Source organism: Falco rusticolus, chromosome 2, assembly GCF_015220075.1.
Source record: "Falco rusticolus isolate bFalRus1 chromosome 2, bFalRus1.pri, whole genome shotgun sequence".
In the NCBI taxonomy this organism is placed as follows: domain Eukaryota; kingdom Metazoa; phylum Chordata; class Aves; order Falconiformes; family Falconidae; genus Falco; species Falco rusticolus.
This window is the reverse complement of record NC_051188.1, coordinates 28,972,279-28,987,266: the sequence shown is the minus strand read 5'-3', so window position 1 is coordinate 28,987,266 and position 14,988 is coordinate 28,972,279. Positions and strand designations below refer to the sequence as shown.

Genomic DNA, 14,988 nt, shown 5'->3' with positions numbered 1-14,988 from the left:
GTGGGGGTTTACTCTGACATAGCCTTAGCCTGGATGCACGTTAGCAACTGGAGCATGTGCATCCACTGGTTCGGTTTCACACACTCCAGAAGCATTTTGCAACTGAAGTGTGGCAATTGGGAACCATAGGGAGAGCTGCTTAAAAAAACTCTGCTGATTCAGATCAAAGCACTAGCGAAGAGACACCAGATTAATTCCAATTCCCCATCAACTTGTTGTTTCTGTTCTTAAGTTCTGGTAACTGAGCTGCGGACAGTTAAAATCAAGATGAGAAAGATCTTGAAGAGTACAAATAGCTAAAAGAACATTCTTGATCATTCAAGGTCCAGAATGCTTTTCAAAAACGCTTAGCAATGAAGTCCTGAAAATCACTGAAAAAGAAAACTGTGACTCTTCCATGACTAAGATCCATATGTTTTCCATTAAATTGTTGGCTGGCTGTGCTCAAATAACTTGCAGCATTAGCTTCAGCTCATACAAACAGGTGCAACTCCAGTTATCACAGTGCAGGTTTGTCAATTGGCAGCAGCAGAGGGCTGGCTATTAATTTACACAATTCTTTTCAGCCTGTACTTTTTTCTTTCCAAAGCAGCAGGTTTCAGCTGCCCTGACCGTTCTCACCATCTCCACTCTCGCTGTCAACAAAGAACGGAGCCCTGATTTTCATGGCCGAGTATTTTAGCGAGTACCACATCCCATGCCATGTAGACCAAACCACGCCATTGTCATGGGATCCATTGTACTTCCCTGTTCTGTAGTATCTTCCATTGAGGTTTACGGCGTGGCACCTTGTAACAATGTAGGAAAGGGAAAAAAGGGAAATTAGGTTTAGTGTGGGAAGATATTGCATCATTACAGTGAAGTACAGTTTTCACACATCATACATTTAGAAATACCAGGGCGGGATTCACTGACAAATTCAGACACCTAGATGTATCTGTCTGTACTGAACTGGTTATCTAAAGTCCTGCATTAGCCTGTGGGAATCTGGTTAATGCATTTAGTGGAACCCAGAGAAGTATGTGGGTCATCCTAACGTAGACACCTATGCTGGTCAGATAATTCAACCTGTTGACTCCTCCAAGTGTATTAACTAGGGACTCAGTTCAGTTGCCTAAACAGAGCGGTGTAGTGCCACTTAGTAGGCTGCAGCTCAAGTGTAGGCGGCTACGTATTGGCACCTAAAAATGCAGATGTCTTTTAATCAAGGTAAATCCCACTATTGATGTACATTCTTGTAGCTCTAGTGATTTCAGTTTGTATGTGATGAGGGCCTGGTCAAAGAAGGGGCTCATTCTGCACTAAAGCTGAAAAAACCTGAGAGCAGTGTGTCCAGGGCTGGTGAACCTGAGCCCCTATCTGTTGATGTGTGAGGTATGCCCAACTAGCAAACATACCATCAGGACTAACAAGGGGTAACTCACCCCCTAGACATGCTCCACAACAGAGAAATGTCCTTCATACACACTTCACCTTGCAGTGGCTACCATTGTTTTCTTTCCTGGGATATAACCCAAAGCACTTAAAGGAATTTTATTTGAGCTCTTTTCCTTCCAGGTCATTCCCCCCTGTGCATTTATTATGACCCATTTTCTTAAAATGAATGCAACTGACCTGCTTTGCTTCATAGTGAAAGAAGGAGATTGCTTTCCTTTGAGGATCTGTAGGTCTGAACATCTTAGATTTGACTGTGTGAGGTGGCAAATGCACACAGCAACCTCCAGCTGCTGTAAGGCAGGCAAGTGCTCTCGGCTGTACAGCCACCCACACCCTATGCATCCAAGAGGAATCAACTGTTTTCCATACCTGTTAAACCACCAACCGCCCTTGTTCTCTGATGCACAGTTGCCTGCCAGGAATCGATCGTGGTCCTTGTCAGATGTGGTGAACTGCATCCCTCTGTGAGAGGCTGACCACTGATCTTCAAAATTGCTCCCACCAGACAGAGCGTCGCCAGCGTTACCAGAGTAGGTGCCAAACCATAACCTGTAATTGTCCTGCAAGAACATGTGAAACGTCTTTGTTATCAGCTCTTTCTGCCCTTCCTCCCACTTTTGAGATCAACTTTTCTCTGGCCATTGTATCCACTGTCAAAGGCAAGACTGTTGAAGTCAAGGGTGAGTTTTGGCCCCGTGCTTTAATGATCCTAGTGTAGATCAATGCGGGGTTTAAACTTCCAGAAGGGATTGCTAGTAGCTGCTGCTACAACAGGCTTCAGGCTTTGTTGTCTTTCAATAAACATTTGATGCACTATACAACAAGCTGGAAGGCTCTTCCTAGCTCATCAAGAACAACCTGGCAGAAAACTGTGCCAAGTAGTTGCCTTCATAAACTGGTCAGTTGTTCAGCTAGAATAACTCCTTAGGAATTTTGCTCTTCCAGGAACTAGAAGCCATCTGATTTCTAGCTAAATGGTCTAGTCCTGGTAGGAATACTTAGAAGAATAGTTCCATTGTGCACGGCTAACAGATCTAAGAGATGTTTGATGTAAGATGGATGATTACTTTTGTGGTGTGGGCTTTTTCCTGTCATCATATTCCACTTTTGTTTATGAAAAATAGCAGTAAGGTATTAAAATGAAGCTGTTCAAACTTTTCATAAGAAAACTAATGGCAAACTGAATGTAATGCATAAATTTCTGGAGTGGTCATGGAGTTGGAACTAGGACTGGTCCATGCAATGGAACTCATGTCCCTGGGTATTTGGGCCACTTAGGCATGGTGTGTTCAGACAGGCAAGCCTGCAAAGAACAGCACTAATACTGAGCGTGACACCGTCTAAAGCTAGAAGCAAACATGAAAATACAGGGATGTGTCTGTCTTTGGGTCTTCTGTGTCCGTAGCACCAAGTGTAGTAGTACAGGTACCTTTCTTCAAGATAGGAACTTATAACTGCTCTTCCAAAGCTTGGATTACAGTTCACTGTTTTCTTTTAAAACAAAGTAGAGTTTGTTCTGGCAATTGCCTTTTATGTGACAGCCTGAAACACTCTCCTAGGAAGCAGGAAAACAGGGTTCAGTTTCATTGCAGAGGTTCAAACCCTTGTCTCTTACCTCACAGAAGACCATGGGGCTGGAGGCAAATGAATGTGGGAATCCCTGCGCCCTGTGGCGGAGAGCTGCCCTCCGTGCAGCAGCTGAGTTAGCAAAAGAGCACACACAGAGGTGACCTGCTGGCTTGGGCACTCAGTGGTTGTGAGGAAGCAGTCCCAGGCTTAGGTCCCTGCTCCCAGGGCTGTTTGTCAAACAGCCAAACCTGGAATCCCAGGGAACCAGAGCAGGTAAGTTTTGCAACACTGTAATTACAACCCTGATACTGAAGTCTGATGCTGCATATGCAGATGCCCCAACCTCACAGACAAACCAAGCAGATCACCACTCTCAATTTCTTACCTGCTCATTTGCAAGCTGGAAATTTTCATAAACTGCATAACGTCTTTCCCCTTGCCAGTCCATCAGGTCAATCTTTAATGAGCACTCTCCTAAACACAAAGTGGTGTCTTGTTAGATGGATGAGCTATCTCACGCAAATTGGAAAGAAATCTGTGGAGGGAAAATACTTGCACCTCTAGCGAGCAGGTCATGGATGTGGTCATTGCCCAGCCAGTATTCATCATTCTTGCCCTGGAATTTCCCAAATCCCAGTTTGTAATCATCCCATTTCCTGCAGTGAGATACAAATACCAATTTCAGCGCATGAGGGAATTAGACAGTTTGTGACACTTGGCTATGGTAACAAGTAAAACTTCATCTGTATCTCTAGACATTGTTTTCTAAAAGTACCTGATCCATAGCAAGCTGAGCTGAGATTTGTCACTCCACTTTAGAAGTAAATACAGCTCACAGCTGCTTCTCCTGCTAAACCTGTGCACACACATATACTGGGATCAAACCTTCCAACTGCCAGATGCAGTGCTCACAGGTTGAGGGTGTCAGTTAGATGGAAAGGGAAAGCAGCAGCTGTCATACTGGTCTTCAGCAAAGCATCTGATACTGTTCTTCAGCAAGTCATAATTCAAATGCACTCCTGGCTGGGAACAAATATTGCAGTCTAAAATACGTGGCAATCTAAAATGTATGATGTGGTATGGTGAAGAATCAGAAATTGCATAGAAGCTGCAAGTAGAAGCTTGCAGAGGAAGTTTAAAGGAAAATATCTGTGTTTGTTTTGAGCTCCTGTTCCATTTAAATGTATTTTTTATTCATTGACTCTCACCTCTGGTTTTTTTCCAGGATTACTGTTTCAATGTGGCAACTTGTCCTTCAAAGATATATACTCACTTTTCATCACCATTCTCTGGCTTCATCTTCCTGAGAGAAATCTCCTGCTGTTACATTCTTCTCATAATTTCATTCTCTTAAAATCTGCTCTGTTATTTATGTATTATCTTTGATACTTCTATACTACCTATACAACCTGTGTACCATCATTTCCAGTTTTAGTAATCCCGTGTTTATTCCCTCCCTCATGTTATTAGGGATATTAATGTACACACTAGTCAATGCTCCTCTTCAGTATGTTTTTCGTTCACTGATGCTGAGACCTGAAGTACCATGGCTAGATGGTTACCACTCTCTGAGCAAGCCTGAGAGTCAGTTGAGGTAGCTTTGCAATGGACTGCACTCACTGTAGGAGGCACTGGACATGCCCTGAAATTGTGTGTGCTGTGATCTGCATGGGGATGTTCCTTCTTTACTGTGCTACCAGAGCGTCTCTCCTCCTGGAGGTCTCCAAGTGAAAGTCACCTCTCTGGGATTTTGCACAGAGAAAGGACAATCTGGACCAGTGGTTTGACATCTTTTTGAAATATGTTGATGAATAAATGTTACACCATGCTGAATGGAATTCCTGATACGAGAACAGGTAATAGGTTCAACAGATCTCAGTCTATGAACTGACAGCAGATACCTGCCAATTCGGAGCCTTCGGCTATCTCCAATAATGATAAAACAAGTATGTACACACGTACACACTTACTCAAATGCAGAGAAGCCATGGAAAAGCCTTTGTAGGTCCATTTTGAAAATGGCCTCCTGCTACAAACCTGTAGCACCAGGTTGTCCTAATGCAGAATTATCATTGCTAAAGTATAGCGTAGCATACCCTGCTTCTCAAACGCAGGGTTTTGCCAGGCAGTGGGACCGGGGCTGGGAGCTGGAGACCTGGCTGCAAGCCCTGTTGATGCAACCACAATGCACCCACCTGTTGAAATTCTCCTTGCCGTTACTCCGCCGCTGAATGACGGTCCACCCCCCCCCATCAGACATGTCACAGTATGCCAGGAAAGGCTCTCGGTCTGCTCTGGGCCTTATCCGGTAGTAGCCGGTTTTGGCCTTCTGACGATTATACACTGCGGAGCAATCTAGGGCAGAACAGTATGGGTTTGTTATATGGGGAGGGGGGAAAGCAAAGGGGTACGTGCAGCCAAGGGAAGGCATCACTGAGGGGCTGTATGGGACAAGGACACTTGGCCAGCCTGCGGATGGCCCTGCAAGCCCTGCAAAGCCAAAGCAAATGGCTCAGTAAGGTAGTAGCAACGCTGGTTTGCCAACTGCTGGGCTTGACATAGGGTAGCAAAGCTTGAGAGCCTTTACAGCCATGCCCTCTGAGGGAGTCACTCCCAAATCTTTGGTGAGGTACGGGGTGGCTGCAGCTTAGGCTGGGGCCATAGCATGGGAGCAGCGCTGGACAGGCATTGGCTCTGTCAGCAAGATCAGTTGCAGGGAAACTGATTTCCGTGTGGAAGGTAATCTCAGCTGTACTTCAGGTTGGATTGGGGCCTGAAATCTCTACTGGAAGGGGCTAAGCTCCTGTGACCAGCTCCATCAGGGCTGTATCAGGAGAATGCCTCACACTTTCAATGCAATGCCCAGGAAGGGTAAAATCTTGGCCACAGGCCACGATTCCAGTTATGACCATGTTCTTAAACTGACACCAGGGAAGCGGGTATGCATGCCCACTGCTGTGCTGCAGAGGTGGTGGAGTAGCTGAGGAGCAAGGAGGCTGCGCTCTTCAAAACAGGTTTCAGTGCCCACAGCTGAGCTAGGCACTCTGGGCTCCCATAAGTCACTCGGGGAAAATGAGCTTTTCAAGAGCAAGACCCATCTCTTCCTAAAGGAGATGTCTAAAGTAGGCCTGATGGAAAACATCTGAGAGGAGCCTGTTCCTCTGTGCACCAGAGTCCCAGGTGAGAAGCCATCTGCAGGTGTCTGCGTTGTACCTGGGCAGTAGCTGCCTAAAGCTGGCCCAGCTGACTGGCTCTGGGGGATGTCTGCTGGTACCAGGGCAGCCAGTCTGCCCCCCTCCTTCTCATGTATCTGACTGCATTTAAAAACACAATCCACCTTTACACATTCTATAACTTTAAGCAGAAATAAAATATGACGCATGGGACACTGCAGGGAGAAACAAACATTATGGGAAGCTGAAATTTCCACACACACCACTGCAAACTGTACCTTGGTCATAGACTATCAAATTTCCACTGGTCGTGGGTAAGAGCATCTCATGCTGCACGCTCCTGTTGCCTGAGAACAGCCCGCTTTTTGTTCTGTGGTAAGTGTTCTCCAGGATGTCCTTCAGTTGCAGTTCATATAAGTAAAGCAAGTCTTGAAGCTGGTTTAACCTTTTTCTTAATTTATTATTGTCTAGGAGGCAGATATCTTTTTCCTGTGGAGAAAATAAAACAAAAATCCCCACACTTAAGTCACTGGTGAAATCAGAGAGGCAGAGAGAAGGAGTATCTGCCTCCTCTTGACCCTAACATGTCCCACTGCCTCTGCAGATCAAGACCATTCCATGGCGGTTCCTTCCTAAGATACACAAACCATGCTGTTGTGGGCTGTTGAGTTGAACCCAGTGGAAATGAGTTTTCTACAATGATCTTGCCACTGCTCAGAGCATCCCAGAATATGGTCAGATATGTAGAAAATTACTCTGGACAAAAAGTCATTCATTTTGACTCCCATTTAATGAACTCAAGGGGAGTGTTTGGAAGTTGTGAAAATGCTCAGGGTAATAAGAGGGGGGAAACTCAGTTCTTGCACTGCAGCCAGGCCAAACCAGCAAGGTTCCAGAATCATCTTTATGTAAAACTGGAAGATAAAAGGCTGATATTTGACACAAATGAGCTGAAAGCAGTGAGCCTACAGTGGTATAACTTCAAAGCTACGTTACCATAACCAATAATCTGACACACACTGGCTGGGATAAACATTTTCAGCCGCAGTCTAGTGTGCAGCTGGTGTTATTCCATTAAAAACACAACAAAACAGAGCAAAATCTCTTCCAAGACAACCAAGGAAACCTGTGCAATAAGAATAATTGGCTATTTTAACCCTGAGCAAGCTGGCTTGAGTGATACCAGGTCAGAACCGGTACTAGGTACAAGCAAAACAAGCAGTTGCCCATGACAGCAGACTGCTGAGTGTGATCAAACATGGCCATCCAGCTGCCTCTTCCTTTTCCTAGGCCTGTTGGTTTTCCTCCACAGAGGAGCATTTCCAGGCTGGAGGCACACAGGGACCTGCTGCAGACAGCCCTTATCTCACTGGACTCTCCTTGCCAAGTTCTGTACCTTGTTGGGATGGCCCAAGAGAAATTTACTCATCAGAAGAGTACAGGTTGCCTCAGATCATGCCTACCTCATCTTCCCCTTACTGCTTTTTAAATCACATTGAATAAATGAAGGCAGTTTTCCCTGAGGGAATGGAGTAGAATATTTCTTCACTGGCCATAAAATTACTTTCTTTTTTTAAAGGGCTTTTGTTATTGTTGTTCATAACTCTTGGCAATATCAGTCTAGTCACCCAGAGAGCTGCACAGCCCCTTGTGTGCAAACTATTCTATTATCAGGACAAGAGTGACCCTCCTTTAGCTGCAGGCAGATGCCTTTTTGCTCTGCTCTTGCAGGTCTCCATCCCTCTTCTGTGGATGCACCTATCTCTACATGGCTGGGAATCATAAACCACTGAGAGGTTGTACAGACACCAGTAAAAGATACGCACTGAAAACCTGGGTGCAGGCGAGCCGAAGCTGACCAGAAGGAGCAGCAGCAGCAAACGCATCATCGCACTCATTTCTTTTGACCTGAAAAGAAGCATTGACAGGCTGCACTGGAGGTTTCTTTAGTTCCTCTCACAACTTAGTCCCCCCTCACAATCACGTTTAATTCCCCAGAAAAATGTTGCAGGATTTAAGGAGGTTGCTTGAAACTACAGGAAGGAGAAAAACAGGTAAAAGATGCGTGTTAGGGGGAAGCTGAAGCACCAGTGCAGTGTGCTGAGAGGGATATTGAGGTTTAGGTCCAAGCTCCTGCTTCCCTGGAGAAATAAATACCTAGCGTAACTCCCCGGCAGCCTCTGCCCCTTCTCCTGACTGCCCACGCAGATGGGAAGTTACTCAGCAATTACACCTCCTTGGAGCACTCCTTGCCAAACTGGTTGGCCAAAACCACACAGTCCTTGCTCAGTCCAAACTCCACAAAGCTAAGAGGAATTTTGCCTCTTGAGTGACTGTAGGCATTGCCCCCCCTCAGTCCATGGAGCAGTCTGTCAGGATGGGATTACCTTAGAGGCCGACATCAGAAGTCACACATGGGACTGAGTGGGCATGGGATAGTTTTTGCTTGGATTTCGGTGGAAGAGATCTCTGCTGCTGACCTGCCTGAGCACACAGATGGCTTCAGTTGGAGAGCCTCGGCTAGAAAAAGTGCTAAGCAAATGACACTGGGAACATGCAGCTGAACGTGAGTGAACAGTACAAATTGTTTGCAGTGTGGTTGCACGGTGCTTTAGAAAAAATACATCAAAGAAATCAGAATTAAAAAAATCTGAAAAATCAGCTAAAATCGGCTCCCCCGCTTCACATCTGGAAGTGCTGCAGAAACTTGGCTACCCAGCTTTCCACTCTGAGCAACAAGCTTTGTTTCAGCTACAGCTCTATTAGCATCCCTGCAGCAGCTGATGCTGGGGCTGCTTCCAGAGCCAGCGAAGCTGCTGTGACGGGGGAGCCATCCCCCAAGCCAGGCAGGTAGTGCCCAAAGCAAGCCAAGAGAAGAAGTGCCCCATGGAAGTCACCCATAAAAGGTGTCGTGCAGGTGGGTGCCCCAGCACACAGCATTCTTTCAGCTCATAGAGAGGAGTTCAGTGTTGCAGCAGGGGACTCCCCTATCTGTGACTGCTGGTGCTGTTCACCCACACCGCCCCACAGCCATGCTGGGGCTGCAGCACTGGTGCCGAGGTCAGAATCAGGCCCCATGCGGTGCATGTGGTGGAGTCAAAAAGTTAGCAGGAAGGATGGGTTTGAGCCACAGCTCCTGACAACCAGACAGTGCAGACGGGAGGGAAAGCAAGCAACTTCGTCTATGCCTTAATCAACACACATGAAATGCACATACCTGTAAGTCACCTTTCCTTCAGACCTCCTCCTGATGAGATTATCTCCCTTAAAAAGTCAACTGCAAAAGAAAGTGATCATAAACCTGGCTGCATTTCTAGAGGTTGATGAGATTTTTCCCCTCCAGATGGCTCACATCAAGGGTGCAGACGAAGAACGTTTCACAGCACTAGACAGTTCCACAGAAGACGCTCACAGCTCCTCGTGTGAAAGTTACCCATAACTCGGGGTATCTGTTGGTACCCAATACTCATCCTCTTGCTTCCCAGTAAGAATAAACAACAGGTCTCTGTCAGCAGTGCTCTCCAAAGCAGAGGGGCTCTGCTGGTTGCGTACCATTACCCACCTTATTTGACTAGGAAGCTCAAACAAGACAGACTTCTTTAAGCATTTACATGAATCACTCAGACTAATGCTCCCTGTGGGAGTTTCATCTCATGTTTGATACAGCCAGGCTTATTTCAGTAAGTCCTGCAAGGTGGAAATAACACAGCTTTTCCATTCAGCATTCCCTTTGCTGTTTAATCTGGTTTATATGTAAAGGCACAGCACAGCTGTAACGCCAAAGGAGCTGCAAATCTGAAGTGAGAAGAGAATGGGGGTGGGGGCGGGGGGGTGGGGGCGGTATTAAGCAAGATTTGCTATTCCACTGAAATCTCAGGAGGTTTGCAGTTGTGTAACTCTCCTCTGAGCTGGTTGATTAGATTTGCTAGTTAACATAAACAAGGACATTCGTGGAAGAGAGAAAAAATAACCCAAACAAACTGATGGGTGCCTCCCTTTGCATTATAGCCAAGGAATTACAGATTATTTTAAAGAAAACAGCAGGAATGTTCCATTTCAGTGTGCTGTGTTCAGAGGAGAAACTGTGAGGACGAAAGACAAGGCATATAAGCCCACAGTAAACTTCTGTGTTACCCTTCAGGAAAGCAGGACAGTCCAGCTTTTATCAACTACAGTGATGCTGTTTATTTCTTAAAAACTACATTCTTCCTCTCCCACAAGAACACTGACCCATTTCACTGCCAAAGGATTACGTAAACAGCGCTCTTCTTCTCACTTGCTCTCTACCCCTAGTTTTAGGCTGGTTTTGGCAGCTGTGAAATGAGTGAAACGTCTCCTCTCCTCCTTAGTGGGTACTCAGCTCTTTCTCCCACTACTTCAGCCAGGGACTACAGCCAACAGCAGGGTGCTGGGGTACCACACACCTGAGCACAGGGGGCTGCACACCATCCCCCGGCACCTTCATCCACAGCAGCATCTCTTTCTCAGCTGGAGCCAGCCAGCCAGGGCTTGAGATGCTGCACACCAGTTTGTGCTCTTGCCTAGATGGCCAACATCCTCCTCGGCCTGCGAGCACCTCCAGGTCCCAGATGGGATTGGTGACGGGCCCAGGTCCGTGGTGGCAGTGTTGGAGTCTCGGTACGGGCAGCGTGAGCAGCCCTCACAGCCATCTGCAGGGCTGTAAGGCCAGGAGCATCGGGCCCCACGTCTCTAAGTCCTGCTGGTCCCTGGGTGGGAAGAGGCAGTGGAGCTGCAGTCTCCGTGGGACTCACATGTCTGTTATGTGACTGCAGCTTTGCAGGAGCAGGACACAAACTCCCACCCTCCTTCAGGAGCAAACACCTCTCAGGGGCAAGACATCTGGGGCACTCGCACACTGTCTCTAGGACTCCGTCAGTGTTAGCCTCACCAAAGTCTGCATGTGAAAAAGTCAGTCAGCTAGAACATGTTTCTTGCATACCTGCTTCTCAATTAATTTATTTTCCCAGGCTAGATGAAGTTTTAGGAATACCTGAAGTACAAGAGAGGGATTGTCATGAGGCTGAGTTCACGTGAGGTGGGTCTAGCAGGAGGGTGCATTCATGTACTGCTCCACTGGCCCAGAGCTAAAATAATCAAGTCATTGTAAAGAATGTGGACACTGTGTGATCCCTGTTGTTGTTTCCTCACAGATGTTGAAATCCCTAGGCAATGTGACTGTAAATGGTCTTCTTTTTTTACCCTGGAATACATACGCTTCACACATATTCTGCAGTGCAAATTTCTTTTTAGTTACTTGGAAGGAGATCAAATTCCCTCTTCTTAAGATACTCGGTGATCTTGTCAACAAATAATAGCAGTTTCAGTAACTAAAAACCTCCCCGCCCTGCTCTCGTCCACCCTCCTTCCAGCAAAAGTATGTAGGTGCTGAATAACAGTCATAAAACGCCTATTATTCACACATTAAATGCACAGCCAGCACAGGAAGAATGCAAACTGCTGGATAAATGTGAATGAAGAGGGCGGCTGTGGGGCAGCTCTTGATACTCCTACAGTCGCAGGGCACTGGGCTCTCCCAGAAAGAATGGCTTGGGATGAAGACACGAAGATGACACCTGATGAACATTCACTCCCCCAGTGCCCAGTGGGACATCACTGCAGCTGGAAGACAGTGGTGGCACCTCAAAACTCTTCCAAGACCAGTTCCTCGTGGTTTGTTTGTTGTTAAAGAGGGAAGGGAAGAAATGAGGCAGACGGCTTCAGACTCCGAAGGAGGTGCAGAGACCTGAGGTTTTCCCAGCAAGAGTCTGCCTGCCTACCTGTGCCCTAGGAAAATTCAGAGCAGTCTGGAGTTGGCTCCAAGAAAAACAGCTCATTTGCACTGAATCCAGGTGCTTTATGCATTTGCCATTACTTTTATACTTCTCTGTCACATCCCACCTTCTACGAACGGACATGCTGCTCACTGGGAGAGACTGCGGACCTGGGTCCTCTGCAGGCACTGCAAGTGTGGAGGTACCAGGGGCCTGCAGGTTCTTGATTTGTGAGCTACTATACCTCTTCTGGAGGAGTATGGGCTGCCGATTTTTTAAAAATAAAATTATGGTATGAGATCTGAAACTTTTTTTTTAAATCTAACAATAAAGGGTTTCATCAAAAGTAGGATAAACTTAAAAGGTCAGCATGACATCAGCCACCATAGTTTCAATCTACTAAATAACCAAAACCAGCATATGCGCATTTAGCACCTGTGGTTTGCTAGCAAAGAGGAACCACAGAAATCTGTGTACAAAGAATGGTAGCAGACGTTAAACATGCTAGACTTGAATGTTTTGATAACGTTCAAAGAGCAAAAACATAATACAGCCTAACTAATGAGTCTGCATGCAGCCTGTAACCATCTAATGGGTTGACACAACAAACGTAATTAGTTTATAAGTTCCTGAGGGCAAGCACAGGTCCAAGCAGTCCCACATACATGAGGAATAGCTGTACCAGAGGGAATTAGTCACAAAGCCAGAGGGAGTATGTGCATTATCTGTGTGATCTTCTACCTACCTCAGGTCAGGGAACTCTCCTGACCTAATTCACTCCCATTTGAATGGGAGCATCTCTTTGAGAAAAGATATTTTGGTGTAAAATAACCAGGGCTGAAGAACCAGCCACAGACCTTAGCATGCTTTTCCACTGCTTAATTACCTGCATTGTTAATTATTATCGTTTCTTGCTCTGACTCTGAATTTGCCAAGTGTCATCCTGCAGGCTGTTAATCTCATAATGCCTTACTCTGCAAAGGGGAAGAGCACTCTCCTGCCAAATGTCTTTTTCTCTGCTTAAGGCTAGGTCCAAGTACAGAGAAGCTGTGTGTCTGCCCTTGGCTGGGAACCCTACTTTGGCTGCAGGCATGCGTGCTGGGGGTTCAAGGGGTGAGGAGTTGTGTGGAGCTTGTCCAAGGCAAGGCTGGGCACCAGAGCACAAGTGTATGGAAGAGTGCTAGTGGGCCGGGCACTTGGCTGGCATGGGGAAGGAGGAAGGACAAGAATAAGTTCTGCTCCTGCAGTGATTTCATTCATGGTTGTTCAATGCAGAGCGCGTACATAAAGGTGAGAAGAGCTGTGGGTGGTGTATGGCAGTGTGTGGCGGAGGGGGTCTCACTGGGCTTGTTGAGGGCTCCAGGGACTGCAGTACTCCTCTGCCTAGATTTGGGATCCTCATCCTCCACAGCCAGAGGCAAGCAGCAGAGAGAAATAGCCAGAACAATCCAGGGCAAGCACAGGAGCAGAACTATGGGTTCTGGGGGATCTCTGCAGCCTCGCAGAGAGATGTCCAAGCAGTTTAATTGCCTCTAAGGTTAGGCAGCTGCTGAACAAGTACCTTTCGAGATCTAAATTTCAAAGCTTTAAGTCTGCTTACACCCCTTTTTGAACACCTAGACCTTTTTCCAGATCCAGCCCTGACTAACTGTAATCAAGTCACTCCTTATCTTTCCTTTCAGAAGATGGACAGCTTTGAGCTACTCAACCCAGGTGTTATGAGGTGCACTTCACAGCCTTTTACTCATGTCATGGCTCTTTCTTCTGGAGTTGTTACCAGCACTGGAGACCTGAGAGCTCTGGAGCCAAGTAAAGAGCTCAAGCAATATTTCCAACGCATGTTTGTGGATCCAGGGATCTTGTTATTCCTTTTGCCACAGAGCCACATGCCATAATCACCTATGGCTGGCTACTCCCTACCGCTACCCCAGGATTTTTTAGTTACCTGTTTTCATAATAGTTGCTGATTCTCCGAGTCTGACCTGCCATGGTCTTTCTCCCCACAGTGAGGATGACTGTGACTTGCAACATGAGAAGTAAGTCAAGAAATGCTTGCAAGCTTTTTGACATGTACACATATATGCCATGCAGGTGGAAGGTGCCTTGCAGTGACAGTTGGTGGGATTATAAGTAGACCAAGGATTTTTTTTTTTAAAGGTGTTGCATGGTCCTTCAGGTACCAAAGGCTGAAAAGCACCATCGTGAGTCTTTTGTTCTGAGATTGACAGTGGACGTATGGAAAAGCACGTTGCTCACTCATCTGAACTTAACAGATGTTACAATTTACTCAGTGCTAGGCAGCTGTTCTTCAATTACGACCACTTTTCCAACCTCTGTGTCAGCTGCAAACTTCATCATTCGAGATTTTATTCCGTGTATGGTTTAAAACAAAACAACACAACATTAAACAGCATAAGACAACACCCAATCCCTGCAGAACCTCTCTGGAAAGGAACTACTTATGGATGGTCCCCCTTTTAGTTATTTTAAGACAAGTGTGCTGGGTTTTCGCCAATGTGAACCAGATTGAGTTTATATTCTTTTGCCTCTCTAATCAAAGTGATTTTCTAGCCAGACAGTTGCTTACAGAAGGAAAAAAATACTTTTATTTTAACAGTAAAACTTGTCATCTTGTTTTAGAAATACAAATTTTCTTGACAGGAACTATTTTCCCTCATCCCATGTTGGCATTAATAATTTGCATATTATCATCATCATCATCATTATTATTATTATTATTATTACCACCATAATCATCATCACCATCACTGCTAATCTTCTTTAATATTTTATTAGCTGAAACCTCTGTTTGGTCTGCTCTCATTTCATCTGGGACCAAAGCCAAGCTGACAGATCTATCATCATCAGGTCTTATGATCTACCTGCTTTTAATATTGTCAGAGGACCAATTTTTTCCCCACTTTGCTCCATATTTCTTCTATCCTAAGACTTAATAAAAATATAATCATTCTTGACCATCTCTCTTAAAAGTATCAGATGTAAATGAGACATACATG

General features: G+C 45.8%; 1 protein-coding gene across 3 annotated transcripts; it reads right to left on the bottom strand.

Moving 5' to 3' along the window:
• Positions 1–569: 569 nt before the first annotated feature.
• On the bottom strand, positions 570–9,960 carry LOC119143581 (fibrinogen-like protein 1). Of its 3 annotated transcripts, none has more exons than XM_037377966.1 (9): positions 9,742–9,960; positions 9,397–9,456; positions 8,006–8,087; positions 6,458–6,668; positions 5,202–5,361; positions 3,565–3,662; positions 3,392–3,480; positions 1,807–1,997; positions 570–788 (listed from the first exon to the last, which is right to left on the bottom strand). In XM_037377966.1, the coding sequence occupies exons 3-9, from the start codon at positions 8,075–8,077 to the stop codon at positions 599–601; spliced, it is 1,011 nt and encodes a 336-aa protein (XP_037233863.1). In that variant the 5' UTR covers positions 8,078–8,087; positions 9,397–9,456; positions 9,742–9,960; the 3' UTR covers positions 570–598. The 3 variants fall into 3 exon arrangements, with proteins under 3 accessions (XP_037233863.1, XP_037233864.1, XP_037233862.1); XM_037377967.1 differs by having other exon boundaries at positions 9,408–9,456; XM_037377965.1 differs by having other exon boundaries at positions 9,408–9,960.
• Positions 9,961–14,988: the final 5,028 nt, after the last annotated feature.

What these genes read in the sequence shown, in the direction of transcription:
- LOC119143581 (XM_037377965.1), bottom strand. Translation starts at nt 8,077, where the DNA reads ATGAGTGCGATGATGCGTTTGCTGCTGCTGCTCCTTCTGGTCAGCTTC. An exon ending in CCATGACCTGCTCGCTAGAG is followed by an intron (nt 3,481 to 3,564) that starts GTGCAAGTATTT and finishes CTTTGTGTTTAG; the next exon opens with GAGAGTGCTCATTAAAGATT. An exon ending in GGCGGTTGGTGGTTTAACAG is followed by an intron (nt 789 to 1,806) that starts GTATGGAAAACA and finishes CATTGTTACAAG; the next exon opens with GTGCCACGCCGTAAACCTCA.